A 27,966-nucleotide genomic window follows, 5' to 3' on the forward strand; every position below is an offset into this window, starting at 1 on the left:
TGGGTTTAATATGATTTATTATTATCAAAATTAAGACCAGTGTATAAACATACTTGCCAAGAAATAAGCAACTTGGAGCTTATTACATTAGCACAAACATTACATCAACAGTTCGCTAATCACATCTGTGGGTCTAAAGGAATCAGGCCGTAAAAGGGCATCTCTAAAACACCCCTGGGCAGGTCCAAACTCGCTGGGTCACCCAATTACAGTGGAGAAGGCAGTCACAGAAAGAAACCCAATGAAATCCTCCTGGCCACTAAATGGGAGTCTTGAAAACCCTCTGGCATGAAGAGACTTGTAGAGAGTGGGAGAACACCCCTTTACTATGGAGGAAAACCAGGAGTCCAGGTATTCTCACACATCTGACATGGCCCCTGAGAACAAGTTTCAGCTTGCATAATCCCTGCATCAACACATGCATTACCACTTCCATGGCACCCGCCACACCACCCCTAAAAGCATGACCCCACTTTAGAATGAAGATACAGAAGGTGTCAGATAGAGCTAATCCCCTGCTCTAATCATCAAACCCTGAGCTCTGTGACAAGCGTATTAAACTTTCCAAGTACTAAAGAATCCTTGTACTTAGCATATTTTTTAAAGAGAAATGGCTTTCCATGATTTGTCTTCCCCATAGCAGATACACTATTTCCCTCTAAAAGTGACATTGAGTCCAGGTGAGAGACACCTCTTGGGAGAAAGTATGGGTAAGGCCCATATGTTCTCCAGGTTGCAGCAGCTACTTGCACACTTCCAAGGACTAGCAGAAACACAGAAGAGAGCTATGTCCATGGCTCCTTCCAGACCTATATGACTGAGTGTGATGATTCCTGGCATGCACAGTGTGGGCAGCTGCTGGGCTGGCTAAATTGACTGGAGGCTGAGTCTGCAGATGAAGGGAGATCTGAAGGAGCCCAGGTACAGGTATCCATCGTGTTCATGTGCCTCACTCACATAGGTGACCACCTGTCCATCAGGATCATGCAGGCTTCTCCGGAAGGCACCACTGTCACTGACTTCCAGGACCAGGCTATATCGTGGTACAAACTTCATCACTGTCTCCTGACTGAACAGCTGAAAGGGAAGTATCAGGGAAGAGAGCTTACCTTCTGACTGCAAGCAAACTGACCACACAACTTCTCATCACCTAAGAATAGTTCAGCATCCTTGGGTCAGGGAGGTTTCCTAAGGCAGGAGCAGAATCATGGCTCCCACTCCCATGCAGACCAGACCGTCTTTACAGAGATGGCAATGGCATAGCCATTCACAGAAAAATGCAAGATACATTCTAAGAGATTACTGTACTGAAGTCAAGGTGAGAACCATTTTTGCCTGCCCAGAACACTGGGTCAAAACCAGTACAGCTTAACCAAAGTGAGCCACGAGTCCTCTATAAATATTCAAGGAGTGGAAGAGGCAAATCATGGAGTTTTAAAGCCTTGCACACTCAGATAGGGACTAGAAGGTTAAGTCAGTAAGTCCATCCTAACAATATCACCTCTAAACAAGCCCACTTTTCAATCTTCCGTGAAGCTCTGTCTGCAATCCCTGTGGGCATGCCCCTGCACAGAGCTGGGCACCTCTGAGCACAGCTACCAACAGGGTAGTCTTGTGGGGCTCATAAAGAGTTCAGGGAGAGAAATCTCATGCAGGGACAGCATTTCTGGCACTGAAAAAAAAAAAAAAAAGAAAGAAAACAAAAAACAAAAAACAAAAAACCACTGGAAAGGAGCAACGCTGTGTGAAGATTAGAGCCAGGCCAGAGTCTCCTCAGATGGGGTCAGTGGCTATAGTGTGGCTGTACTTGGAAGAACTGATTAAACAGTAAACACATGCAGGCAGACGGTGTGCACCTGTAACCCCAGCACTAGAGAGGTAGAAAGTGAGTTCTAGACAAATCTAGGCAATTAGTAAAATCTTGTCTCAAAAACTAAGGAAATATATGCAGGATAAGGGAATACAAGCATCTCAGTGTTAGACAAGAAAGATACAAGACGAAGGGAACTAAGAAAGCTAAAATGCAGTCCACAGGGTTCAGTCACACTTAAGACAGTTTGCACATACTGTGACTTTTAATTTAAATAGATACAATAAGTAAACAGAAGTGTAAGCATGTGCTTGCATCTCCTAGCTTTGCCTCTGAGGAACCTGGTTAAGGGGTAGTCAGGAGGGTAAATGACAAAATACTCAGAAGCACGGAATACAGAAGGAGGCAAGGGCAGGGCACAGATGTTTCAACTTCCAATATAGGCTAAAGAATAAAATCGGTTTATAATTCTAGGGAAGTCCCTTTGCAAGCAAAGTGCTTACCACTCAAGTACCCAGGGAAACAGCCAGAGTGGCAGCACAGGACCAGAGCTAGGGACATGGAAACAGGCAGATCCCTGGGGTTCAAAGGCTGGGCAGCCCTGCCTGTCTGGATGGCTCCAGAGAGCTGACCCTACGTTTGAAATCAAGTCTTCACCAGGCACACACCTTTGTATGAACACATAAAATGCTTAAAAGTAGGTATGACAGGTACCAGATATTCTGTCTATACCCTGGAAGTTTGAGAACTAGTCAGGCCAAAGAAACTGACCGTGAGACTCATTTCCATCTTGCTTTTGGGAATCAATTTTCATAATTACCTTAAAAATCATTCTCTTGATAAAAGGCTTGTCAGATAAGAAATCCAACATGGAAAACCCAGGGTTAGCACGAATGGTTGCAGCAGCAACCCAGTACCCGCCAGAGCTGCTGGGCCGGATATTGTCAGGAAATCCAGGCATGTTCTCCACAAACATGTCTGCCCCTCCTTTCATCAGGCCAGACACATAGACTCTGAAAAACATGCCCAAGTAAGCATTGAGAAATTAAAAAAAAGAAAAAAAATTAAGGAAAAGTGTTTAGCCAAGCACAAAACTGGTCTTAGTTCACATATATGTCTGGAAAATAAAATACATCTATCTGTCCTAAGTGCAAACAAAACTGACGACAGATGTCTTAAGGACTAAACAGGCAGGAAGAACCGAAGCCTACCTTACAGGGAAAGAGACTGCTGGTGGCATGAAATCAAGGCACAATGTACTGTGACCTTCGCAAAGGCTGAGACATAAGCAAACCCAGTCTAACTTCAACTTTCTCATTACAGACAGGGTGTGAAGCATCTCAGATATCTATTCACCTCATGTCTATCCAACCTCAGGCCATGGCAAGCTCCATCACACCATACACATACCTTCGTATCCTGGCCATAGCTGTCTCTGCCACCAGGACAAAGTCTTCCTCAGGAGACAGCTGAACTCCATTAGGGAACTGCAACTGGTCCAACAAAACCTTCACTTCTTTTGTCACGGTATCATACTCCAACAAGCTGTGGAAGGCCCAACATAACAGTCACAAGAGAGAAGAGCCCATGGTCTCTTGTGGGCTTGGGGAAAGGAACAGTGACTAGAGTGACAGAAGCCAAGCCAGCCATCTACGTGGCTGTGGTCCCAGGCTGGCTAGTACGGACCCTCCCAGTCTACAGCGGATCCCCTTGCTGACCAGAAAATTAGGTCAGCGCAGTGAGAGCCAGCACACCAGCGTTTAGAGGCATGGCCTGAAACCTAGGCCCACTGGTGGACTGTTGCAGTAGAATTAAAATAAATGCTGTCTTTTATCCCGCACTAGGTCTGGCACTGCAGTGCCCCAAGACATCTGGTAGATAACTTCATCTCAGGCAGCAAAGCCTCTCACCCGCTCTGCTCCATCCCACATCACACTGCTGATGGCTACCCTCTGAGCCTGGCAACAATCTCTCTACCCATCTAGTTCTCAAGACAGGTTCCCACCATGCCAGACAGACACATCCCAATTCCATGGCGGTCCAGTGTCTCCAGCCACCACACATTCTCTTGAATTCAATTAAATCACCACATGAAAGAACACACAACACAGTAACCTCTGATCCAATTGATAAGATATAATTGCCCACCTAGACATACAAAGCCCTGTGTACATCCATCCCTTAAGAACATTCACAACAACCTGTAAATGTGCAGAGAGGACTTAACATCTGCCTCCATGTTCTCTCACCTGCTTCTCCCTCTTTCACTCCAGTCTCCTCCTCCTCTCTAAACCTTTTCTCCCGCCCATCCTTCCTTCTCGTCCAATGACAGGCCTTGTTCTATCCTGTACCTGCCTTCACCTGCATAATGACATCATCCTACAGTGGACCTCACCCACTCTGTCTAGGACCACCCTCGTGATTAGACTTCATTTTATTTCCGGTGAAGAAGTGAGACCTTCCGGAGACACTAAGGTCTTATTCCTAGACACTATGAATAAGACCCTACTATGTGCTGAGACCCTTCTATGGCTTCCAACAGAAACAAGGCCTGCTGCCACCACCTATGGCCAATCCCCTAATTGAAAGAAAGTCTGAAAGGAATACTTGCCGCCCATCATCAGTGCCCTCCATCACCAGAAGCAGGTAGTCTCGTCTCTGCCACTTGCTGCTAGAATCCGTGAAATAAATCTTTCTCCCATCCCGAGTAATAGTGAGATCATTCACAAAGGACATTTTCTTGCCCTCAATGGGAGTCTCAGAGGATAGCAGCAGTTTCACTGAACCTGAGGTTACAAAAAAAATTAAAGATTTACTGTCGCCTTAAGAATGTGTTTCTTGATAATTTCACAATGTTAATCAACACAACTGATGTCAAGAGAAAAAAACTAACAAGAGCTTTTCTATCCCCCAGTGAGCTCTTTTATCCCTCAGTTACCAGCTTTAGGTGATAATCTTGTGGGGGGTTTGGTTTGGGGTTTGTATTCTTAACTAAATTTTACTGAAGGCAGCATCCATCCTAAGGATGAAGAATACATTCTTTAATTGAGATCAACAAAATTAAAACAAAGCAAAACCTATTAAGAACAATATGTAAAAGTACCTAGTGCTATGTGTTAGCCCAGGTGAATAAACAATCAAGTATCCCATTTATCCACTTTTACTTTAAGCAGCAACAATAGTGAGTTTTCAAACTAGCCAGGAATGAGGAACACACTGCAGTTCTGGGTGTGAGAGGTAAGGTTAGAGAAGGGCTTGAACACAGTAACTGGAGGCCAGCTTGGGTAATACAATGAGACCTCCCAGCTCAAAATTCAAAATTCAAACAACAGAAAGGATGTACATAGCACCAAGCTTCCTATACACACTGTTGTTTGACCCTGTGCAAGAATCCACAGAAAAGATCCTTCTATGCTAAATGGGAAAGCAGGAACAGAGAGGCTGAGTACCCTCCCTAGACATAACCAACAGAAAGCAGGGGCCAATCTGCAATGCCCATGGTCTAGCCCCACATACAGATCCTGCATGGAGAGAGCACACAGCACATGTTGTAATACCAGTTCTGGTGGTATCATGACCAGTCACAAGAGAAAAGAGGAGAACTGCCTAAGGGGGAAAAGATTCTCAGACAAGAGGATGAGAAGTCATGTTTACAAAATAACGCTTCTGAGAGGCAGTGGCTAAAACACAGATGCCCGAGAACCAAAGCAGGTTCCGAGAGGCAACTCTCTGGTGGCCAACACAGTATCTATACTGTGGGCAATACTTGTGGTGTTATTTAGTAAGAAAACACTGCAGTTGCCTGAAGACTATATTTAACAATCTTATTAAACTTATTAAATCAGCGTTATGTGCACACTCTTTGAAAGATCTGAAAATATCAAAGAAACAAGTTGTAACATACGTTTCTGAGGATTCACTTCGAACAGTCCCTTGTATGCATCAACCACAAAAAGAGTCCCGTTGGGTCCTACCCGGATGCCCAGGGGTCTCCCACAGGTAGGTTCATCATCTCGGGTTTCTAGGAAGATAAACGATAGGAATCGGCGGCTGCTCCAAGATTCTACCTGTGCCCTCTTCAGTGTCCAAGTATCTCTTCCATACCTCCCTAAACAGACACCACGCTGGACAGAGCAAAAAGACCACAGCGTTAGAACCTGCCCTGCCTCAGCCTAGAGTCACTGCAAGGGGCTCAACATCAGTGCTTGACGTAGGTGCTAACCAGTACACACTCACAGTGTGCTCACTACAGGGCTTACTGCACGCGCTACTGCACCACAGGGGTGCCCACTGTCCAGTGCTCAGTGTAGGTGCTGAGTGCAGGTGGAGTGGAGTGGAAACTCTTTAGTGTGAGCGTGGGTTACAAAGATGCCTGAAAAGGTTCTCCATAAACGTCAGCACAGACATCACAAAAGATGCAAGATGATTTTTTTATTTTGGTTTTTATATGTTTATGTTGTTTTTATTTTGAAACGAAAACATCTTTTTTTATAAAATGTCCCAGTTATCAAAAATGATAATTAGGCTGTGTACCCTAGTGATAAAACAACTCCCTGGTCATCAGGTCCTAGATTCCACCCAGAGTACCACAAAAAAAATAAAATAAAATAAATAGAAATGTACAATGAGGGGCTGGAGAGATGGCTCAGTGGTTAAGAGCACCGACTGCTCTTCCTGAGGTCCTGAGTTCAAATCCCAGCAACCACATGGTGGCTCACAACCATCTGTAATGGGATCTGATGCCCTCTTCTGGTGTGTCTGAGGGCAGCTACAGTGTACTCATATACAATAAAATAAAATCTTTAAAAAAAAAAAAAAAAAAGAAATGTACAATGAGTTAGTTAATTTAAAAAAAGTAAGAATCCTATGGACCAGTTTTTAAACAGTGAATTCTTCTGCTCATGCTTCCAAGGTGTGAATGAGACTTGAGTGACATGACTGAAATCCCCAAGGAGCTACTAAAGAATCACATGTAAGCCCAGGACAGTCACCAAGGCCCCGCCTTTATATAAAGCAGCACCCACATCCACAGCCATTAACAGTTGGATGAAGTTCCTGGAAGGCAACCAGAAACTGGGTGGGATGATGAGAGGATGTGGCAGCAGGAAGTACATGACCACTGCCCAAGTGGACACTCCAAGGTCAGATGACATGGCAATAAAAAATGGAGGCAACACCAGTGCATGTCCTATCTGCCAAATCGTCAGCAGATCTCCAAAAGTGAAAACGACAGCTTTCCAAAGAAGTTTCAGCAACTTACTGCAAGGGCCCGAACCAAACCGGGCGATGGTCTCTATTTCTCCATTCTCCAGTTTTACAACTCGGCCATCGGCTGTGCCAGTAAACAGCACATCTGTTTATGAAAACAAAAAGGGAAAAGATCATTACGGTGGAAAATGATGTAGAGGAAAAGGTTAAACCCTTAAAATTTAAAGAAGCCAGCGGGTAAAGAGTAGGAGGTGGGAGCGGTGCACACCTTTAGTCCCAACACTAAGAAGGTAGAGGTGGACAAACCTGTGAGTATGAGGCCAGCCTAGTTTACAGAGTAAGCTCTGGACCACCAGCCTAGTTTACAGAGTAAGCTCCTGGACCACCAGCCTAGTTTACAGAGTAAGCTCCTGACCACCAGCCTAGTTTACAGAGTAAGCTCTGGACCACCAGCCTAGTTTACAGAGTAAGCTCTGGACCACCAGCCTAGTTTACAGAGTAAGCTCTGGACCACCAGCCTAGTTTACAGAGTAAGCTCTGGACCACCAGCCTAGTTTACAGAGTAAGCTCCTGACCACCAGCCTAGTTTACAGAGTAAGCTCCTGACCACCAGCCTAGTTTACAGAGTAAGCTCTGGACCACCAGCCTAGTTTACAGAGTAAGCTCCTGACCACCAGCCTAGTTTACAGAGTAAGCTCCTGACTACCAGCCTAGTTTACAGAGTAAGCTCTGGACCACCAGCCTAGTTTACAGAGTAAGCTCTGGACCACCAGCCTAGTTTATAGAGTAAGCTCTGGACCACCAGCCTAGTTTACAGAGTAAGCTCCTGTACCACCAGCCTAGTTTACAGAGTAAGCTCCTGGACCACCAGCCTAGTTTACAGAGTAAGCTCTGGACCACCAGCCTAGTTTACAGAGTAAGCTCCTGGACCACCAGCCTAGTTTACAGAGTAAGCTCTGGACCACCAGCCTAGTTTACAGAGTAAGCTCCTGTACCACCAGCCTACTTTACAGAGTAAGCTCTGGACCACCAGCCTAGTTTACAGAGTAAGCTCTGGACCACCAGCCTAGTTTACAGAGTAAGCTCCTGACCACCAGCCTAGTTTACAGAGTAAGCTCCTGGACCACCAGCCTAGTTTACAGAGTAAGCTCCTGACCACCAGCCTAGTTTACAGAGTAAGCTCCTGGACCACCAGCCTAGTTTACAGAGCAAGCTCCTGGACCACCAGCCTAGTTTACAGAGTAAGCTCCTGACCACCAGCCTAGTTTACAGAGTAAGCTCCTGACCACCAGCCTAGTTTACAGAGTAAGCTCCTGGACCACCAGCCTAGTTTACAGAGTAAGCTCCTGGACCACCAGCCTAGTTTACAGAGTAAGCTCCTGACCACCAGCCTAGTTTACAGAGTAAGCTCCTGACCACCAGCCTAGTTTACAGAGTAAGCTCCTGGACCACCAGCCTAGTTTACAGAGTAAGCTCCTGACCACCAGCCTAGTTTACAGAGTAAGCTCCTGGACCACCAGCCTAGTTTACAGAGTAAGCTCCTGGACTACCAGCCTAGTTTACAGAGTAAGCTCTGGACCACCAGCCTAGTTTACAGAGTAAGCTCTGGACCACCAGCCTAGTTTACAGAGTAAGCTCCTGACCACCAGCCTAGTTTACAGAGTAAGCTCCTGACCACCAGCCTAGTTTACAGAGTAAGCTCCTGGACCACCAGCCTAGTTTACAGAGTAAGCTCCTGACCACCAGCCTAGTTTACAGAGTAAGCTCCTGACCACCAGCCTAGTTTACAGAGTAAGCTCCTGGACCACCAGCCTAGTTTACAGAGTAAGCTCCTGACCACCAGCCTAGTTTACAGAGTAAGCTCCTGGACCACCAGCCTAGTTTACAGAGTAAGCTCCTGACCACCAGCCTAGTTTACAGAGTAAGCTCCTGGACCATCAGCCTAGTTTACAGAGTAAGCTCCTGGACCACCAGCCTAGTTTACAGAGTAAGCTCCTGACCACCAGCCTAGTTTACAGAGTAAGCTCCTGGACCACCAGCCTAGTTTACAGAGTAAGCTCCTGGACTACCAGCCTAGTTTACAGAGTAAGCTCTGGACCACCAGCCTAGTTTACAGAGTAAGCTCTGGACCACCAGCCTAGTTTACAGAGTAAGCTCCTGACCACCAGCCTAGTTTACAGAGTAAGCTCCTGACCACCAGCCTAGTTTACAGAGTAAGCTCCTGGACCACCAGCCTAGTTTACAGAGTAAGCTCCTGACCACCAGCCTAGTTTACAGAGTAAGCTCCTGACCACCAGCCTAGTTTACAGAGTAAGCTCCTGGACCACCAGCCTAGTTTACAGAGTAAGCTCCTGACCACCAGCCTAGTTTACAGAGTAAGCTCCTGGACCACCAGCCTAGTTTACAGAGTAAGCTCTGGACCACCAGCCTAGTTTACAGAGTAAGCTCCTGACCACCAGCCTAGTTTACAGAGTAAGCTCCTGGACTACCAGCCTAGTTTACAGAGTAAGCTCTGGACCACCAGCCTAGTTTACAGAGTAAGCTCCTGGACTACCAGCCTAGTTTACAGAGTAAGCTCCTGACTACCAGCCTAGTTTACAGAGTAAGCTCTGGACCACCAGCCTAGTTTACAGAGTAAACTCTGGACCACCAGCCTAGTTTACAGAGTAAGCTCCTGGACTACCAGCCTAGTTTACAGAGTAAGCTCCTGGACTACCAGCCTAGTTTACAGAGTAAGCTCTGGACCACCAGCCTAGTTTACAGAGTAAGCTCTGGACCACCAGCCTAGTTTACAGAGTAAGCTCCTGGACTACCAGCCTAGTTTACAGAGTAAGCTCCTGGACCACCAGCCTAGTTTACAGAGTAAGCTCCTGGACCACCAGCCTAGTTTACAGAGTAAGCTCCTGGACCACCAGCCTAGTTTACAGAATAAGCTCTGGACCACCAGCCTAGTTTACAGAGTAAGCTCCTGGACCACCAGCCTAGTTTACAGAGTAAGCTCCTGGACTACCAGCCTAGTTTACAGAGTAAGCTCCTGACTACCAGCCTAGTTTACAGAGTAAGCTCCTGGACTACCAGCCTAGTTTACAGAGTAAGCTCCTGGACCACCAGCCTAGTTTACAGAGTAAGCTCCTGGACTACCAGCCTAGTTTACAGAGTAAGCTCCTGACTACCAGAGCTACAAAGAGAAATCCTGTCTGTAGGGTGGAGGGGGATGTAAAGTAACAAAATTATGGGGGCTGACTATGGAGCTTCCTTGAAGGATGAAATTGGCCAAAGCTATACAAAGAGAAAGAGACAATAAGAACAGGCCTACGCATGCTAAAGAAACTGAATAAATAATTAACAACAGTGCGATAAAAAGCATCAGTCTCCAGTGACTGGCTCACTGGTGAGCTCTACCTTAAAAAAGATCTCTTAAAATTTGCTTCAGAAGACAGAAGCTGAAATAATACTTAACTTAATTCTATTCTATGGGTCACAACTTCTGTATTATCCCTAATAGACACTAAGAGAAACAGACCACAGACCACTATCCACAAACCCAGATGCAAAAGGTACCTCAAAAGAATGTATGATTCTAATGCTACAAGGTTCTGAAAAGGGCAAACAATGCAGAAATGTAAGTCACTAGGAGCCAAAAGTTAAAGAGGGAAGGAGAACCAGGGAAACTTTAGGACAGTAAAAATACCTTCAGTGATGGCGTTACAAATTTGTTCAAATCTAGGGTCTACAATGCCAAGAGTGACCCCTAATTAAAACCAACTGACAGTGGGAATAGCAGCACAGCTCTGGTAGATGACAGCAGTGAAAAGGCAAAACCTGCATGTTGAACCCAGTGCCCATTCTGGTAACATCTCTACTTTTTGCTCCATTATTAAAAATAGTTTGCTCTGATCAAAAGCCCACGGCTGAGAAGCTAGAAGTCCTAGAGAGGAACCAACTATTGTTTTGCTAAATAGAAATGGTGTCATACTGCCTTCTAAATATATGTTTATACATAGATCAGTGTTGCCCTCAGCCTTGGTCAGAGCTTTTCTTTGCAATGGGTGATGGCTAATGCCAACTCCAACTGGGCAAATTGTCACTGAGGATAAGTGACTGCCAAATGCTCAACCCTCAAAAGACATCCACATCACTGTCCCTCCAAGGCTCAGGAAACATCCCAGAAGAGGGGAACCAAAAGAATGTAAAAGCCACAGGATGAGAAAGAATGCTGTGAAACACTGTCTCATGCATGTGGCATGGCTGTTACATTCATGAACTCAGAAGCTATGGTGACCTGCACAGGAAGGAACCTGTCAACATTTCATCATGGACTAAGGAGGAGGAGTAATTCCCTGAGGATATACTGCAATTAGTAGTTGCTGAGGAAGGAGAGTAGTTTTCTTCCGTGATCCAGCCAGTTACGCTGCCTGGTCCAGTAGATAACCCCCATGTACACTCTTGAAAGGAACCCTACTTATGCTCAGTGGGCCATTTAAAAGATAAATAAAAAGACAAAAACTGTGAAAATAGATGACTTGGTAGGAAGAACAAAGTGTTGAAAGGGAGTGAAAATGAGTGAAAGAGGCTGAGAGGAAGAAAATGACAAAAATATGTGTATGTTTAAAATTATCAAAAATAATATGCAAAACAAACCATTTTGAACATTTCTGACAGTTAATAAAGTAGGTTTTATAATTTTGAGGGTAAAAGCATTGTCGTGATTCATTTTGGAGCCTTACTTGTAAAGAATTCACAACTCACTGTCTATAAACAATCCCTGCACTCTTGCTGCTCAAAGTGTTGATGTCAGTGGGAATAACTTCAGAGCTGGAAAACATGTTTAAAAATGGTTCACTTGAAAACAGACAAAGAGCGCTAATTGATGGTTGCTTTCCTAGCCCTTGTCCTGAGGCAGGCAGCACCTGCCAGGCTCCCCCAGGACACCGTGCAAACAAGGCTGCTGCAGCAAGAGCAGGTGTCTGGGTGCCGACTTACGCTTCACATCCACAGGAACAGAAGCAGAGCGGCTGTCTTGGGTCCACAGCAGAGGTGTCACCCAGTACACAGCTGCTCAGTATGGAGAAAGGGAGAAGGCAGAGTGGGTGCACTCACCAAGGCAGCAAAGGCCATCAACCAACACTTACAAGTTCCAGTGGAAATGACAGTGGTGGCTCCTCACCACAACTGATGGAAGAAATGTACCAACCAATGCCAAGATCTTTTAAGAGAAACAGAAGTTCTACCAAGAAGTATTTACTCTTACTGGGAAAAAATCTTTACTTCACAAGCCATATAACAAAGCAACAACTGTAGCAATGAGGAGCTGCTGGGTCTCAAGGGAAGAAACAGGTGCAGGACAAGAGTTTGTCGAACACTTGTGCAGCAGTGACCCTGGCCAGCTGAGAAACAAAACTAAGTGCACAGCACAAAATGCCCACAGTCACTGCCCAGGTAACGTAATAAAATCAGGGCTGCAGCATTTCAAAGCTGCTACTCAGAAATCCTCACCCCAGTCCAGGTTTGCTCATCTCATTAACTGTGTCCTTTCAATACATAGCTTACATCTCATCCCAATGAAACAAAACAAAACAAAACAAAACAAAAGAGAGAGAGAGAGAGAGAGAGAGAGAGAGAGAGAGAGAGAGAGAGAGAGAGGCAGATTTACATTAGGCCCAATTCCTGTTTTCAGAAAACCCATCCTGAGATGGATGGGTTCTGAGAACCTCTATTGTTCACTTCAAAATAAAACCTGTGCAGAACAAAGACAAAGTGAGCAGAGAACTAGGGTGCTATCAAATCACACCTACCTAACTGCATAGATGAACACAATGGCAGTGTTTGCGTTTGCCTTTCGCCTCCTTACAATACTGAGCACAACAAAGTGTTCTGTAAAACTGAAAATCACCCAGTGCAGCTGGGCAGTGGTGGTGTACAGCTTTAATCCTAGCACACAGAATGCAGGAGCAAGCCCAGACCTCTGAGTTTAATACCTACTCTGTAGAACGAGTTCCAGTATAGCCAAGGCTACTCAGAAAAACATGTCTTGAAAGAAAAACAAACAAACAAAACAACAACAAAAAACAAAAATGGAATGTATATCAGACAAAGAAGTATAGAGAGAGAGTTGCTCCCTTGAGACATTCACAGGTGAGATTCAAGGCCAGAGCTCCCCTACCTGGGAGCTGTGTCCCACTGCAGCTACTCTCACAGAACCCACCACCCTGAGAAACATTAGCAACCTGGAAATCAGGTCCCCTGATTTACTTACCCCCAATATTTACTATGGATTCTGGTCCGTTAAGTTGGTTTTCAAATAGCCTTTCTGCTTGTCGCAACTTCGTATTTGGTTGCAGAACACCAAACATGAAAGGGGGTTCTTTGAAGCTGTAAAATAACACAATTGCAGTATTTTGTATATAAAAATATTTATGAAAAAAATGTTTCCTGAGGACCCGTGGCATGTCTAACTCCCTGTTCTGACACACAGAATACATTCCCAAAACATCCTTGAATGCCAGAAATCTAAAGGTTAAGGGGAAAACTTCAAGACTATCAGAAAAAATTATAGTAGGAAATAATTAACAAAAACACTGCAAGTCCCCACACCCCAGACACCCTGAGGGTCTCATCACCATTAGGGCCTCAAGACAATGAAACATCCTCACAATCTCTGATGCAGACAGCCCTATAACTAGTTCTCTAAGTAGTACTGTGTGCCTGGCATGGAGGGAGCCCTGTTGACCTTCCACAGCAACCAGCTTCTTGTTTCACACGTATTGGTAAGAAAGGAAGCCAGTCTGGAATAGCATCCAGTGCTCAGGACCTCACACAGGTATACTCCGCTGAGCCCTAGACCATCCTCCCCTCCCAAAGTAAGTCAAGCAACTTTCCTCCCAACTCATTCCCACCCACAGGCAAAGGTGCCATAGCTGCCAGCTACCGCTGAGGCCACTTTTAAGAAGACATGATTGGACCTTCCTCCCAGGTCCTCTGCTGCCCTCTGCCCTCACCAGTACCTTCTCTCCTCTGTTTCTTCACCCCTACAGTCTATTCTCAATCAAGCGCCCCACTTCGCTCTACAGTATCTATCCACTGATGCAAACGCTCCATCTCACTCAGAACCAAAGTCCTTGCAGTCACTTCTTATGCTGCCCAGTCTGGCCCTACACTACCCAGTCCAGTCCTGTTACCTCTCCCGTTTTGTTGTTTCTTCTGCTCCCCATCCCAACTCCCACCCCTTGTAGGGTCTTGGGTACTAGGTATTTTTGGTCTTTAACATTAACTCTCTCACAAGCTCCTCTTTCCTACTTGTTCAAGCCAATGCTGAGCACCCAAGTTAAAGTTTGCTGCCTCCCTGGGCCTGGCCCTGTCCTTGCTCTAATCTTCCCTTTGCACTTCATTGTCTCATGTACTTCTAGATTTGTTTCTCTGGTGTGTTTACTGTTGGCCCTGTCTTAGGGTTTTACTGCTGCAAGCAGACACCATGGCCAATACAACTCTTATAAAGACAACGTTTAATTGTGCCTGGCTTACAGGCTCATAGGTTCAGTCCATTATCATCAAGAAAGGGATATGGCAGCATCCAGGCAGGCATGGTGCAAGAGAAGCTGAGCGTTCTACATCTTCATCTGAAGGCGGCTAGGGGAAGACTGACTTCCAGGCAGCTAGGGTGAGGGTCATAAGCCCACCCCCACAGTGACACACCTACTCCAACAGGGTCACATTTTCTAATAGTGCCACTCCCTGGGCCAAGCATATACAAACCATCACAGGTCCCCTGAGAAGGGATGTTGTGTAGATAAGGAGTCCCTTCCTATTTCCCTCTGCTATATCCCAAGAACATGGCCAGCAGGCAGTTCCTAATGCACACCGATAGGGAGGAGGAAGATATTTCCCAACCTCCTCACAACCTTGCCATTCAGCAAAGCAGTTTCCTAGCCTGATCATGAGTGGGAAGAAGGGGATTAGGGGTGGGGGTGGGGGGATAAAAAACTCTCTATTCTGCCTACCTGTCAGTTCATGACAATGTACTTTACTCCCTGGTACCTCTTCTACACTACACTCAGATTAAATTCTCTCTCTTACCCTCTGCCCTGGCTCCCAAGTGTGGCATTCCTCCAGCCATAAAGTCAAACCCTTTTAGCTTAACCAAGAAACTTTAGGTGGGGTAGTAAGTAGCCTACCTGCTTTGGCCAAGGAATTTAGTTCTGACTCTGGCAAGCCCAACCACCAAGCTGAGTGTGCAAAGCAAACCACGTTTGAGCATAAAGCCAATGCCAGAGACACTCAACCCTCCCCACCTTGGTTTAAATCCTTCCACTCAGGAAGTTCTGCCCACAGGCAACCTGAGAAAAATCTCAGTAGGAAGACATCAGGAAAATGTAGAGCCAGGGATAAGTGGCTCGTGCCATCATCACAGCACTCCGGAGGCTAAGGCTGGGCATTGTCAGAAGCTTGAGGCCAGCCTGGGCTACAAAGGGAGACTGTGTCTCAAGAGGTGGAGGACAGGGACAGTCAGACTTGGATGCAAATAGAAAGAGCAGGCAAGCAAGGTCCTCATGGTAGTAGTTGGCAGCAGAGGACAGCCACCGAGAAGCCCAAATCAGACAGTGTCTTAGGGCCTTACCTTGATAGTCGGGCCACAGTACTCATTACAGTTAAAGCCAGTGACACTCGGTTATCCTTGCTAACTCCATAGCTGTACTGTTTATGCCCAGTTACTTATCATTTTGTTGTCGTAGTAGTTTTTCAGCCAGGATCATGTTTTGTTCTTTCTTCTGCAATCAAACTTACTAACTCCCTTTGCTAGCTCTGTCAAATCTAAGTGTGCCGAGTTTGCCTCACACAAAAGTCCACATCAGGGCATTAGCCTGTACCACGCCACCTTAACAGATCTCTGCTCAGCAGCTTCCAATCCAGTTTACCTCTCATAGGGCCTAGAAAACCAACTGAGTTTCTACTTAGAAATGAAAAGACTGTTTTCCTCAGAAGAATATGGGTGCTTCTAGCCATTTTAAATATATACTTAGCAATTAAAGTCAAATTTAAGATAAAAAAGATAGCAATGTTTTGGAGAAAAGGTTTTGTTGTTACCATTTTAAAGACCAACAGGAGGATGAATTCCACCAGCACCTGAGACTAACAGTGTTTCAGAAGCATTTTACTACCAGGATGAAACTCAAAACTCAGAAGGTCAAAAATAAAACAAAGAGCAGCCTTTAGGAGTAAGTGGGATACCAAAAGCTAGGAGAAACTAGCACGTAGCCCACAGTGAAATCCCAGCACTCAGGAAGCTGAGGCAGAAGAGTCAGCTTCCAGGCCAGGCTGGGGTACCAAGTAGGACCTTGTCAAAGGGAAGAAAGAAGCAAGAAACGGAGGGAGGGAGGGAGGGAGGGAGGGAGGGAGGGAGGGAGGGAAGGAGGGAAGGAGGGAAGGAGGGAAGGAGGGAAGGAGGGAAGGAGGGAAGGAGGGAAGGAGGGAAGGAGGGAAGGAGGGAAGGAGGGAAGGAGGGAAGGAGGGAAGGAGGGAAGGGAAGATGGGTTTGGGGAAAACTGAGAGAATCAGCATTTTAAGAAGCATATAGAATTAAACCCAAGTAGGACCTCCACTTACAGGGGAAGAAGAAAAGACATGTCTCACACACTCTCTGACCTCCTACAAGTGGGGAAAATAACCTGAGAGGCCTAAAACCACAGAAAGCTCACTCTAAGACAGGCTTATGGAAAGCTTTCTCTAACTCACAGATGTCCCAAATGCCTCACTTCTCTGCAGCTGATATCACTAAGGTAATGCTGGCTTTTTTGCTCCTCCACCAACCACATATGACTACACTGACAGCCCTGTCATTCTGCTCACGTCTCACCATCTTGTCAAATGTACCCTCAAAGACTCTTGTCATTAAGATGTCAAATATGCAGTTCAACATACTCCTCTTTCACAATGGAAAAGGAAGGTGGCTTTGAAGAACAGGCCTTTGTCTTCCTCTATGCTACACAGTAATGTAAGCTGCACAATCCTCCAGTCTAAGGGGCTGCAGCTCCTGCCTCTTGTCTTGCCACCTACTACAAGGCCTTCTGACTACTCAGTGTGACTACTCTAAGTGTGCTCTGAGCTCACGCTAGTAACCTGGAGGACACTTCCAAACACAAACACAGTCACACTTGCTAGCCACCACACGCCTGGTTAATAATGATAACAGAGGCTGGGAGAAGACGGCAGCTCTGCTCTCCTCCCATGTGTGTGACCTGGCACCATTTGTCACATACTTGTGCTCCAGGCAGAGCCTTCTGACTGTTTATTAACCGTTTTCTTCATCTCACGTCACTGTGAATCTTGAGTTCTCAGCCAATCTACTCCTTTCGCTGTGTTTAGGGGCCCATTCTTCTACTTTCTAAATGTACCGGTCCCAAATCTGAGTTCATGGAGACTCTCAGCTGCACCTTAACCCTCTTGTTCATCAGGCTCCCCTGTACAATGTCAAATCCTCACTGAGTTGTTTTTCCATTTGCCACAGTGGCCACACACCCCTTTTCAGCTAAGTTCATCACTATTCTTTCCTCACACAAACCCAAGATGAAAGGACTTCAGTCAACTCCAAAGTTACATCTTCACCTGCTGTTTGCTACTCCCCTTGACAAGGTAGGGCCAAGCAGGCTTCTGATCTCCACAGTGATTATTCAAGGATGCCTAGATCAGTTCAGCTGGGAGTAGACTAAAACATCTTTCTACATGTTAAGAAGGGCCTATGAGCAAACTACCAGACTGTCCTCAAACAGGAAGTGTGAAAGAAAGAGTACCCACTAGCATACAAATAATGACCAACCTTTAAACTGACAAGGCTAGCATTTCTTCTGGATCATACAAGGCAAGCTAATCTCATTTCCACAGCAGTACGCACTTTATTTGTAGTCGGTCATGATTTTGGTTTTGACTTTTATAGTGCTGGGATCAAATCAAGGATCTATGCACTTGGCTAGGTAAGCACTCTATCCATACCCTGACACACCACACACACACACACACACACACACACACACACACACACACACACACACGCAGATCATTTGATAATTCTAAATCTAACAAACAAGTGACTCTTGCCCGAATGTCCACGTCATCTCTGAAGTCTGCTGGACCTTAGCTGCAGAACGTGTTCTTAGTGAACTGAATCCAATATAAAATCCTAATTTTTATATACAAAACACCAATATGTTATTCAGTTGTATAGATTACCTTCACTTCATAGTTAGACAAAGTTCTTGTATAAAGTCCTTAAAGCTTTACATGAAGGAACTAACTCATCTAAAATAAACTTCAGATGGTTTCACTCCCACTAGTATCTCCAAGGGGAACCAAGGCTCTTCAGTGGTTTTTGGTATGACGATTTGAAGTTTTGCCACTTCAGAATCTATGTGCATTAGGAAATGTGAATTTGTCAAACTTATTCAACCAAATGGAAGAACTGGGATTTCCTTTGATTTCTAGAGGTAGGTGCTGCAAAATGGTTAGGAAAACAGAAGCTCAGGGAGTTGAGAGAGCTCCTACATGAAAATCTCAACCTACCTTCCCTTTTCTCCAGGTCAAACCACACAGCTCTTCTATAACCAGCCCAAGTTCAATATCAGCAAACACCAATAAGAGCCTGACTCTGCCCTGCCAATCACAAACATGACTGCATGTTAAGGGGGTTTCTTTTCAAATTACAATAGACTGATTCCTCACAGACCTCCACTGGTGAATTATACTTAGCAGAATTACATAATTACTAACCACAAATCTTAAAAACTAGTTACTTACAAAAACTACATAAAGTGACTTAAATCACCACAAGGTGCTTCTGCTACTTCAAATGAACTAAGGTCAGTTATTTCAAATTCTTAAGCTTCTCTTATTCTGATTTTCATAATGGTTTCTATCACAATGTCAGGGACAATTTCACACATACTGAATTATAGCTAAGTTATGAAACTCAAGGGCTAAAGAAATAGAGCTCTCCTATTCATAACCAATTCCCAACCCACACTGATCTATCGCACACCCCACTTGTTGGGAGAACCCTTCTCAAGAGTACGGGGCACTTACCTGAAACTCTGAGGATCTATGGGGGACTCCAACAGCATCATGGCTCCAAGCAGGGGAATGGCAAGGGACACAGCCAGCATCAAGAAGGTCATTCTGAAAACTCTGCCACTAAAGGAACTGCCAGAAATAAAACAGAGTGACAATCAGCCCAGCCACACACAGTGACAAGCCTGGCTGCTCTGGAAGCCTGCTCTGAAGCACAACCGCTCACCTAGTTTCTCTGCTCACCCAGTTTCCCCACTGCAAGGTCAGCAGCTTTGTGGTTCAGAGTTAAACTTTAGCAGTTTGGCAATCTTGGCAGACATGACTATTTCTTTGTGTAAAATCGTGCAGCTGTATAAAATACTCTGGTCAGTCATAGTCCAGATACTCTTTCTTCTAGTAGAATTTCAAAGGAAAAACTCACAGAACTGATAAATACAAAATGTAATGGGAGAGCCAGGCACAGCTCACAAACCTGAAGCCAGCACTTACAAGTCTGAAGGAAGAGGATTGTAAGTTTAAGATCAGTCAGGATTATGTGACAAGATTCTGCCTCAGAAAAGATTGAAGAAAAGACTTGCAAAAATGTGATAGGTATATTCATAAATTGTACAGAGAAGGTGAGCAAATAGGTGGGGATGGACTGAGATTTTCATGAAGGAAACAGAACCCCCACCAACTCTGAGACCCTAATTTCCAAAACATTGTGCACCTCCCCATTTCAGGAATTGGAGGAAATATTTCTTTCTTTGGTGGAATTTGTAGGTAGTCCTGGGGAACTCACATGGATTCAGTAGTTAAAATTCCAAAAGGCCGGGCTGGAGAGATAGCTCAGGAGTTAAGAGCACTGACTGCTCTTCCAGAGGTCCTGGGTTCAATTCCCAGCAACCACATGGTGGCTCACAACCATTTGTAATGGGAACTGACGCTCTCTTCTGGTGTCTGAAGACAGCTATAGTGCACTCATATACATTGAATAAATAAATCTTTAAAAAAAGAAACAAACAAAAAACAAACAAAATTTCAAAGGACTTTACCAGTCTAAGTGCTACCTCTGGAATCCGAGTAGCTTTCAGACAAATGACAGCAGTGACTAGAAAACCTCACACATTCTTATGATGTGTGATGACTCTCATAGAATCATTATCTCTTTACATAAACGACCCTGGAATTTTTACTAAACACTTGGCTTTAAGATTAACTTAAGGGGGCTGGAATACAGTGGATAAAGGCTCTTACTGCCAAGGCTGATAACCTGAGTTAATTCCTTAGAACTTAAATGGTCAAAAACCTACATGTACATGTATGTCATGGATGTCTACACACCTACACTCACACACAAACGCATACAAATACACACATATGTAAATAATTTTAAAAAAAGATTAACCTGAGCAAATTTTGAAAAGCTAAAATCATGAACTTATGAAAATTTTCTAAAAAATTTAAATATGCACCTAAAAAGATGAGGGAGGAGTCCTATTTAACAGAACAGATCTAAGGGAAGGGTCTGGGGAAGAGTTTTAGTTTTGAAAGGCGATGTCCACTGCCAAAACTGGAAGAACACTAGAAGAGCAAAAAGGAGTCTAGGCCTGCTGTCCCCATTAGCAGTAGTAGAGAGTAGAAAATGTCTGGACCCAGAGCCCTTGTCATACACACTACAAAATGTCCTGGTGCTACTATCTATCTTCAAATTTTATGTTAATGGAACCACACAACATACGATTTTTAGTAATTAACATCCTTCCTCAACTTGCAATTGGGTGACTTTTACCCAGAATCCTTATTCTAATGCTTCGTAGCAGCTACCACGTGTTCAGCAATTCTGCCTAGATCTCTTGGTTCCGTGTCTGCCTGCAGACCCATGGTGGTCCTTTCCACTACTGTCAGCCCCCTCCAGGGTTTGGAGGACTGGACAGGCCACATTCTTGAAGCCTCTACTGATGTGGCTGGGACTGATGCTATTTCTCTGAAGTCCTTCATAGGTGTCGGTCATAGAGCCAACCCCATCACCAACCCAGAGTTAGATATGCTGCACTGTGGAAGCTACCTGTGTGTAAAACCAGCTCTCACAGCAGGGCGCATGATCTTTATGTCTGGTCAGACTGCCTGTGTCTGCTCACTCAGGGCCTTTCAGCTCTGAGGAAAGCTGCCAGAACTCTGGTGAACTACTGCTGGTTTACTCTTTGAAAATAACACCAGGCATCAAGGAGCTTCTGTGAAAGAGGGAGGACTTCATTTACTTGGCATAAGATCTTTCAGGATCATTCATGTATTTGTGATATAATATTGGTACAAGACTAACCCCACCCCGCATGTGTGTGCACGTGCGTGTGTGTGTGTGTGTGTGTGTGTGTGTGCGCGCGTGCGCACATGTGTGTATGTGTGCATATGTATGTGTTTGTATGTATGTGTGTATGTGTGTATGTATGTGTGCGCGCATGCGTGTATGTGCATGTATGTGCGTATGTGTGCACGTGTGTGTATGTATGTGTGTGCATATGTGTACACCCAAATATGCTCATCTACTCATCTACTTATGGACATCTCTGTGTGAATAGAAACTGTTTCTTGTAACTTTGTGATTACTTAATGGGTAAAAAGTGTCTGAATGGGATAACGAAAGTAGAAACACTACAAACACTATAAATCTACTGACCTTCACAGATTAAAATGGTAACTGTGTGTTACGAAAATTACATCTCAATCTCCCCCCAAAAAATACATATATATATAAGTTTAGACAATGGTAAATTGTTACAAAACTCTATCATTTTATAAAACAAAAAGCACTAAATTGGAGATTTTAAGTAAATTCTGTGATTTGTTTCCACTAAAGAAAAAAGAAATTCAAAGTCAATGAATCTTCTATGCAAACTGCTACATCAAAGCCTGGGACTGTACAAAAGTGATTTTTTTTTTAAGTAACCTAAAGCTTTTTACCACAATAGAAATAAGTTGAGAGGCATCCATTCAATAAAGCAGAGCTGGTTATGGTACCAATGACAGAAAGATGGTTGTTTAAAAGCAAAAGCAAAGGGGTTGGGGATTTAGCTCAGCGGTAGAGCGCTTGCCTAGCAAGCGCAAGGCCCTGGGTTCAGTCCCCAGCCCTGGAAAAAAAAAAAAAAGAAAAAAAAAGCAAAAGCAAGAATCCCAACAAGAGACATATTCAAAGCACCCAGAGAACATATACAATCCAACCAGGATGTCCCTGTCCCTGAAAGGTCACTGGTGCAATCATCCACCTCATCTGAACCAATGGAGGAACACGTTATGTAATCCCAGACCTGTGGTTGCAGGCTGTCATTTAACCAAAGCAAGCACGAAAATCTGACCAAAGTACAGTTTTCTTGTTCCACTGCCTAACAAAACAAATTCTCCTAATCTGCCTCAGACTCACACAAACTTCCCTTTATCTCACTGCTCCTCACATAGAAAGAGGGTGTTGGGAATGGAACTCGAAAGCCTGGCACATGCTAAGCATGCCCCGTCCCGTCAAGCCTACCAGCCCCTGTACCTTATATTTTCAAACTCGTTTTTTTTTTTTTTTCTTTTTTTCGGAGCTGGGGACCAAACCCACTGAGCTAAATCCCCAACCCATATTTTCAAACTCTTACCTTGGTAATCTGACTCAGAGTACGATACTTTACTTGAGTCACTACTCCTTTACCTCATGGTAAAAGGTCCAATTGTGTCCAAAATAAGCCCAGCCAGGATTCAATGCCACAGCTGGAAAAGTAGCCAGAATTGCAAAGAAGACTTGTAGTGACTATCCCACACCTCCCACCTTGTCAGGACCTGAGCAAGCACCTTTTTTCCTTCTGTGGTCTTAGTGATGGAACCCAGGGCCTCTTACATGTTAGGCCAACACTGCCACTGATATCCCGGGACCCTTGACAGGATTTCCTGAGACCCAGTACTATTAATCTCTTACAGTTAGCAGGATCAAAGCTAAAGAATTTAGAAGCCGCCCTGTTGGGTGCTCCCAACTTAAGTTCCTCGATCAAGACAACCTTCACAGCTTTTGTTTGGATGCCTGTTGGCTTGCTTGCTTGAGTGTGGGGTGTGGTGTGGTGTGGTGTGGTGTGGTGTGGTGTGCTGTGCTGTGCTGTGCTGTGCTGTGCTGTGCTGTGCTGTGGTGTGCTGTGGTGTGCTGTGCTGTGCTGTGTGTGCTGTGTGTGCTGTGCTGTGGTGTGCTGTGGTGTGTGTGCTGTGTGTGCTGTGGTGTGGTGTGCTGTGCTGTGGTGTGGTGTGCTGTGCTGTGCTGTGCTGTGCTGTGCTGTGTGTGCTGTGCTGTGGTGTGCTGTGTGTGCTGTGGTGTGCTGTGCTGTGGTGTGCTGTGGTGTGTGTGCTGTGCTGTGCTGTGGTGTGCTGTGCTGTGCTGTGGTGTGCTGTGGTGTGTGTGCTGTGTGTGCTGTGTGTGCTGTGGTGTGGTGTGCTGTGCTGTGGTGTGGTGTGGTGTGCTGTGCTGTGGTGTGCTGTGGTGTGCTGTGCTGTGGTGTGCTGTGCTGTGTGTGCTGTGGTGTGCTGTGCTGTGCTGTGGTGTGCTGTGCTGTGGTGTGCTGTGGTGTGGTGTGCTGTGCTGTGGTGTGCTGTGGTGTGCTGTGGTGTGCTGTGCTGTGGTGTGCTGTGGTGTGGTGTGCTGTGCTGTGGTGTGCTGTGCTGTGCTGTGCTGTGGTGTGCTGTGCTGTGCTGTGCTGTGCTGTGCTGTGAGTTGGGTTGGGTTGGGTTGGGTTGGGTTGGGTTGGGTTTTGGTTTGAGTTTTTTAGTCAGGGTTTCTTTATTATGTAGCTCTGGCTTTCCAGGAACACAATAGGTAGACCAGACTGGTCTTCAATGCAGAGATCCACCTGCCTCGGCCTCCCAAATGCTGAGATTTAAAGACATAAGCCACATTAACAAGCATCTTCACAGCTTTAAACAACACCTGAGACTCTGATCTACAAGTCCAGAGTGGGCATTTTACCCATCATTTGTTCCTGGTGCACAGTTGGACACCATTAATCTTATCCAACTTCTCCAAGACTTCACTATCCAGCTTCTACTAGTAATTTTAATTTTGCTGGTCAAGTTGTTTGTTTGTTTGTTTGTCTGTCTGTCTTGGGGATGGTGGTGTTTTTGGTTTGATTTGGATTTTTTCAAAACAGGGTTTCTCTGTCTAGCCCTGGCTGTCCTGAAACTCACTTTTATAGACCAGACTAGCCTCCACCTCAGAGATAGACCTGCCTCTGCCTCTCTCTGCCTCTCTCTGCCTCTTGAGTGCTGGGATTAAAAGCATGTGCCCCCACTGCCCAGCTGGTCAAGTTTCATGAAAACTAAGCACAACTTTCCAGAAAATCTTCCATGACGATGAAAATAAAGTAGGCACTCACTGGGTGTTGCTACAAAGCACTTGAGATGGAGAGAGCGTGTCACATAAATGAGGCAAACTGCTCTTGAAGTCTTATTCTGCACACACTTATTTGCTCTTAGCTGTGGTTAACTCTTTTGACCTCACTATGGATCCTGAGGCTTGACAGTCCACTTCTAACCCTCTGTATTTTCTCTGTGTTGGCTTTCCTCAGACTGTACACCTGCATAATTTAGCTTATACCTTTATCTCTATTTTCACTTGCAGAACACCACACAGTCCTAGCATACACTCATACAATCAGCAAAGCTGGCAACTTACTTCCCAGGTGAACCCTGAGCAACCAACTTGTTTGTCCAAATTTCTTAAGCAGAGCCCAGAGCAACGCTTACCCCCTTGGGGACGTGGCCACCCTGAATTGCCTGCAGTCTCTATGGGAAAGGGCAAGTCACAGTGATGCAACCTGTTCTGACAACTGTGTCAACGAAAGCCACAACTTACAAAATCCTCTGCCATATCAACAGCCATATTTGAAGGATCTCCAACTCTCCCTGTATGTGAACACCAGACCACAGGGCCTTCAAGAGCCACAGAGCCTTGAATCAGATAAAAAGACACTGAGAATCCAAGAATGAACTATGAACTCTGCTGGGGGAAAAAAAATCTATTGGCTCCAAATGCATGCAGTAACAAGCAAGCAAGGAAGCATGAAGGCCAAAGAGCAACAAGTCTCATCTTTTAAAGTAACTAAACCTCAAATTTGCTCATTTCTTCACATTCCTTTCTCCTAGAAACACTTTTCTCTTTTTCTTAATTGTGCAAGTACAGAAAAACAAGTTAAAAGACCCATTTGAAGACACGCATGGGCAGTGCTGAGATAGATGCAAACACTGTGATCCTAACTCTCTTATCCTCCATCTTAAATTGGAAAATTGGACTTAGACCTGCAGGACATATTGAAGACATTGTTGTTAAATCTCAGTGTATCCTTCACTCCTAAACACATACAATAAAAACTAAAGCAAACTTCCTAGACAGAAAGGCGTCAAAAGAGAGTCTCACAGTGCAAGGATTACTATTTCAATGAAGTTCCTGAAGCAGTTGGGAAACCGGTGTCAAACAGTAACTCTAACAGGTAGTGGCGTGTTAAAATGCCCCACCCACCTATGCTCCAAACTGACTACAAAGGCTTCAACAATCAAATCACTCAGACATTCGGACATTAACCCCAAAACTCACTCTCACAGCATAATTCTGAAAGATGCTTCTCAATCATTGTCCAGAAGCCAGTTCTGTCCTTCACTCATCCTCAAAGTCTGTAACATCATTCAATCATCATACTCACTGAGACCTCAATAACCTTGACCAACTGAATGCTGCCTTTCCTGCAAGTCAGGAAACTTTCTGAAGAATTGCAAAGTGCCCCTTCCACTATTAAAATCTGTTTTCCTTCTTTTATTCTGATAATCAAGGTTTCCACCCCTCCATTCTGAGGTGTGTCTAAGATTTTTGACATTGCAACCCCCTATTGTCATTTACAAAATTCACACTCTACTGTGCAATCAATATTTAGAAAGGAAGGAAGGAAAGAAGGAGAGAGAAATCTCATGTTTTAAGTCTGTTTAAGGTTTTGTGTTAGGTTTGCAGGTTTTAGCAAGTCTAAAGTTTATTCTAACATTCTGTTTATTTATACTTTTTTCAGATTCCAGGCTTCCTTTTAATTTTCTGCACTGAAGCTCAAGCCCAGGGCCTTAAGTGTACTGAGCTCCCAACTTTCAGATCTCTTCACAAAACTTTCCTGATTCACATTTAACCCTGCATTCTTCCAATAGTCAAGAAGATAATTGGACAAACTATTAGAAATAACTACAAGAAAAAAAAATACAGGAGGACTGCTGAAGACAAGTGTTATAAGTTTAAGTATAGAAAGGTAGGTGACAATAACTCACTTTAAAAGCAACCACTACTGATCACTAAAGATAAAATACGAAACATGTTTAAAAACAGCAAACGTGTTTACAAAGGGCAAAGTGAAAACACTGTAAGCACAAATAGAAGACACTGGAAAAGATCGGGTGCAAAGAGACAGCTTGGGGTCTAATTTGCAGCCATTACAGAAGTAAACACAGAGAACATTTAAAAAAGAGAGAGATAAATATGTCCCTTTGCCTGTGTATCAGAAGTACCACAGCAGCTGTTTTAAATATTAGGTCAATCTATCAAGAGTCCCGGGATGCCCAGGGTTCAAAACATTTCCCATCTCCAAGTGCCTGGATAGGGCCCTCAACAGCTCCATCCATTCCTTTCCTAGTTCTCCTAGTTTCTGCAGTCAGGTTTGGCCACTCCTTGCTTATTCACTCTAAAGACTCACCGGCCATTAGCAATTAATTAGCAATATCCACAAGCAGGGTGAGCAGCATGTCACAATTTATCCACATTTAGCAAGGTGAGTCCTAGAAAATGAGACCTCAAGGGAACCTAGGATGGCTGGTCTCCCTAATCAAGACCCACATTAATACCTTCCTGTTCTTCCACAAATCCTCTTTCCAAAGTCAAAACGTGTTTGTATGTTTATCTTATTATCATTAGTCAAACCTATCATCAGAATCGAAAAATTGTCTCTCATCTAGTATGTACCACGCCCCCTCATCACACTGCTGGTGACCAAATAAATATTTTCTGATACTTATCTCATATAAGTTAATTCTGCCATTGAATTTGAAGCTGATCTAAAAATTCAAAGTATAAAATTCACGTCACCAAGTTGAAAAGTGGATTTTTAATGTCTTCTAGTAGGGTTTAAGGAGCATGCCTCAGATTTGAGCTAACAGAGCATTCTGGAATTCAGAAAGACTGGGGCCAGAAACACTTAAAAAATTTACTGTCAGTAACTACTGTCCCTAGTACAAAAACCTGCAAGACCGAATTCTCAGAAAAACTGCCAACAATGTCACTTCGGTTCTCTACTCCGCGCTGAGGCGTACCGACTGCGCAAAGGTAGTAGATGCAGGAGGAGGATCTTCGCAGAAAGAAGACCCAGCATCTTTCTGACTTCTCTCCAAGGAAAGTGAAAAACCGGGAACGCGAAAGGCTAATGGGCAGTAATCAAGTGGCTGTCCCAGGAGAGGATCCAACAAGGATACGTCCAAGTCGGGAAAATGCGCGGAACTAAAGAAAGGCAAAAGATATTGGCTCCAGCGGCTGGATGGCAAGGACAGAAAAGGTCCACAGCAGCGCGAGGGCGGACAGCCCGGTGCACGCAAGGCCTCGCCCCACAAATGTGCTCTGTCAGTACGAACCCGGCTCCACGGTCAAAGTGGGGTTAATGAGAAGGGATGATTCCAGCCCAGTCCCGGTCTACCTGCCCTCCTTGACCTCCGGGACCTGGCCATCGTCCGTGATGACCTGCGGCCGCAGTGGCCGGCGCTGCCTCAGCCCGTCTGCCTCGCTCATTCTGCCGCCCCTCCACTGTTTCCACTGACTCCACCAGCACAGAGAAGCGCGAGGGTTTCAGAACCGTCCCTTGGCGCGAGGAAATGACGTACAA

General features: G+C 44.8%; 1 protein-coding gene across 9 annotated transcripts; it reads right to left on the minus strand.

The window, feature by feature from the left end:
• Positions 1-27,960, minus strand: Apmap (adipocyte plasma membrane associated protein). 9 transcript variants are annotated; one of them, XM_087653641.1, is made up of 10 exons: positions 27,781-27,960; positions 19,088-19,204; positions 18,569-18,658; positions 13,275-13,390; positions 7,071-7,163; positions 5,715-5,831; positions 4,422-4,596; positions 3,221-3,355; positions 2,631-2,823; positions 1-1,077 (listed from the first exon to the last, which is right to left on the minus strand). In XM_087653641.1, the coding sequence occupies exons 4-10, from the start codon at positions 13,369-13,371 to the stop codon at positions 868-870; spliced, it is 1,020 nt and encodes a 339-aa protein (XP_087509767.1). In that variant the 5' UTR covers positions 13,372-13,390; positions 18,569-18,658; positions 19,088-19,204; positions 27,781-27,960; the 3' UTR covers positions 1-867.
• Between the last annotated feature and the right edge of the window lie 6 nt (positions 27,961-27,966).

This window comes from Rattus norvegicus, chromosome 3 (genome assembly GCF_021556685.1).
Source record: "Rattus norvegicus strain SHRSP/BbbUtx chromosome 3, alternate assembly SHRSP_T2T, whole genome shotgun sequence".
Taxonomy (NCBI): Eukaryota; Metazoa; Chordata; class Mammalia; order Rodentia; family Muridae; genus Rattus; species Rattus norvegicus.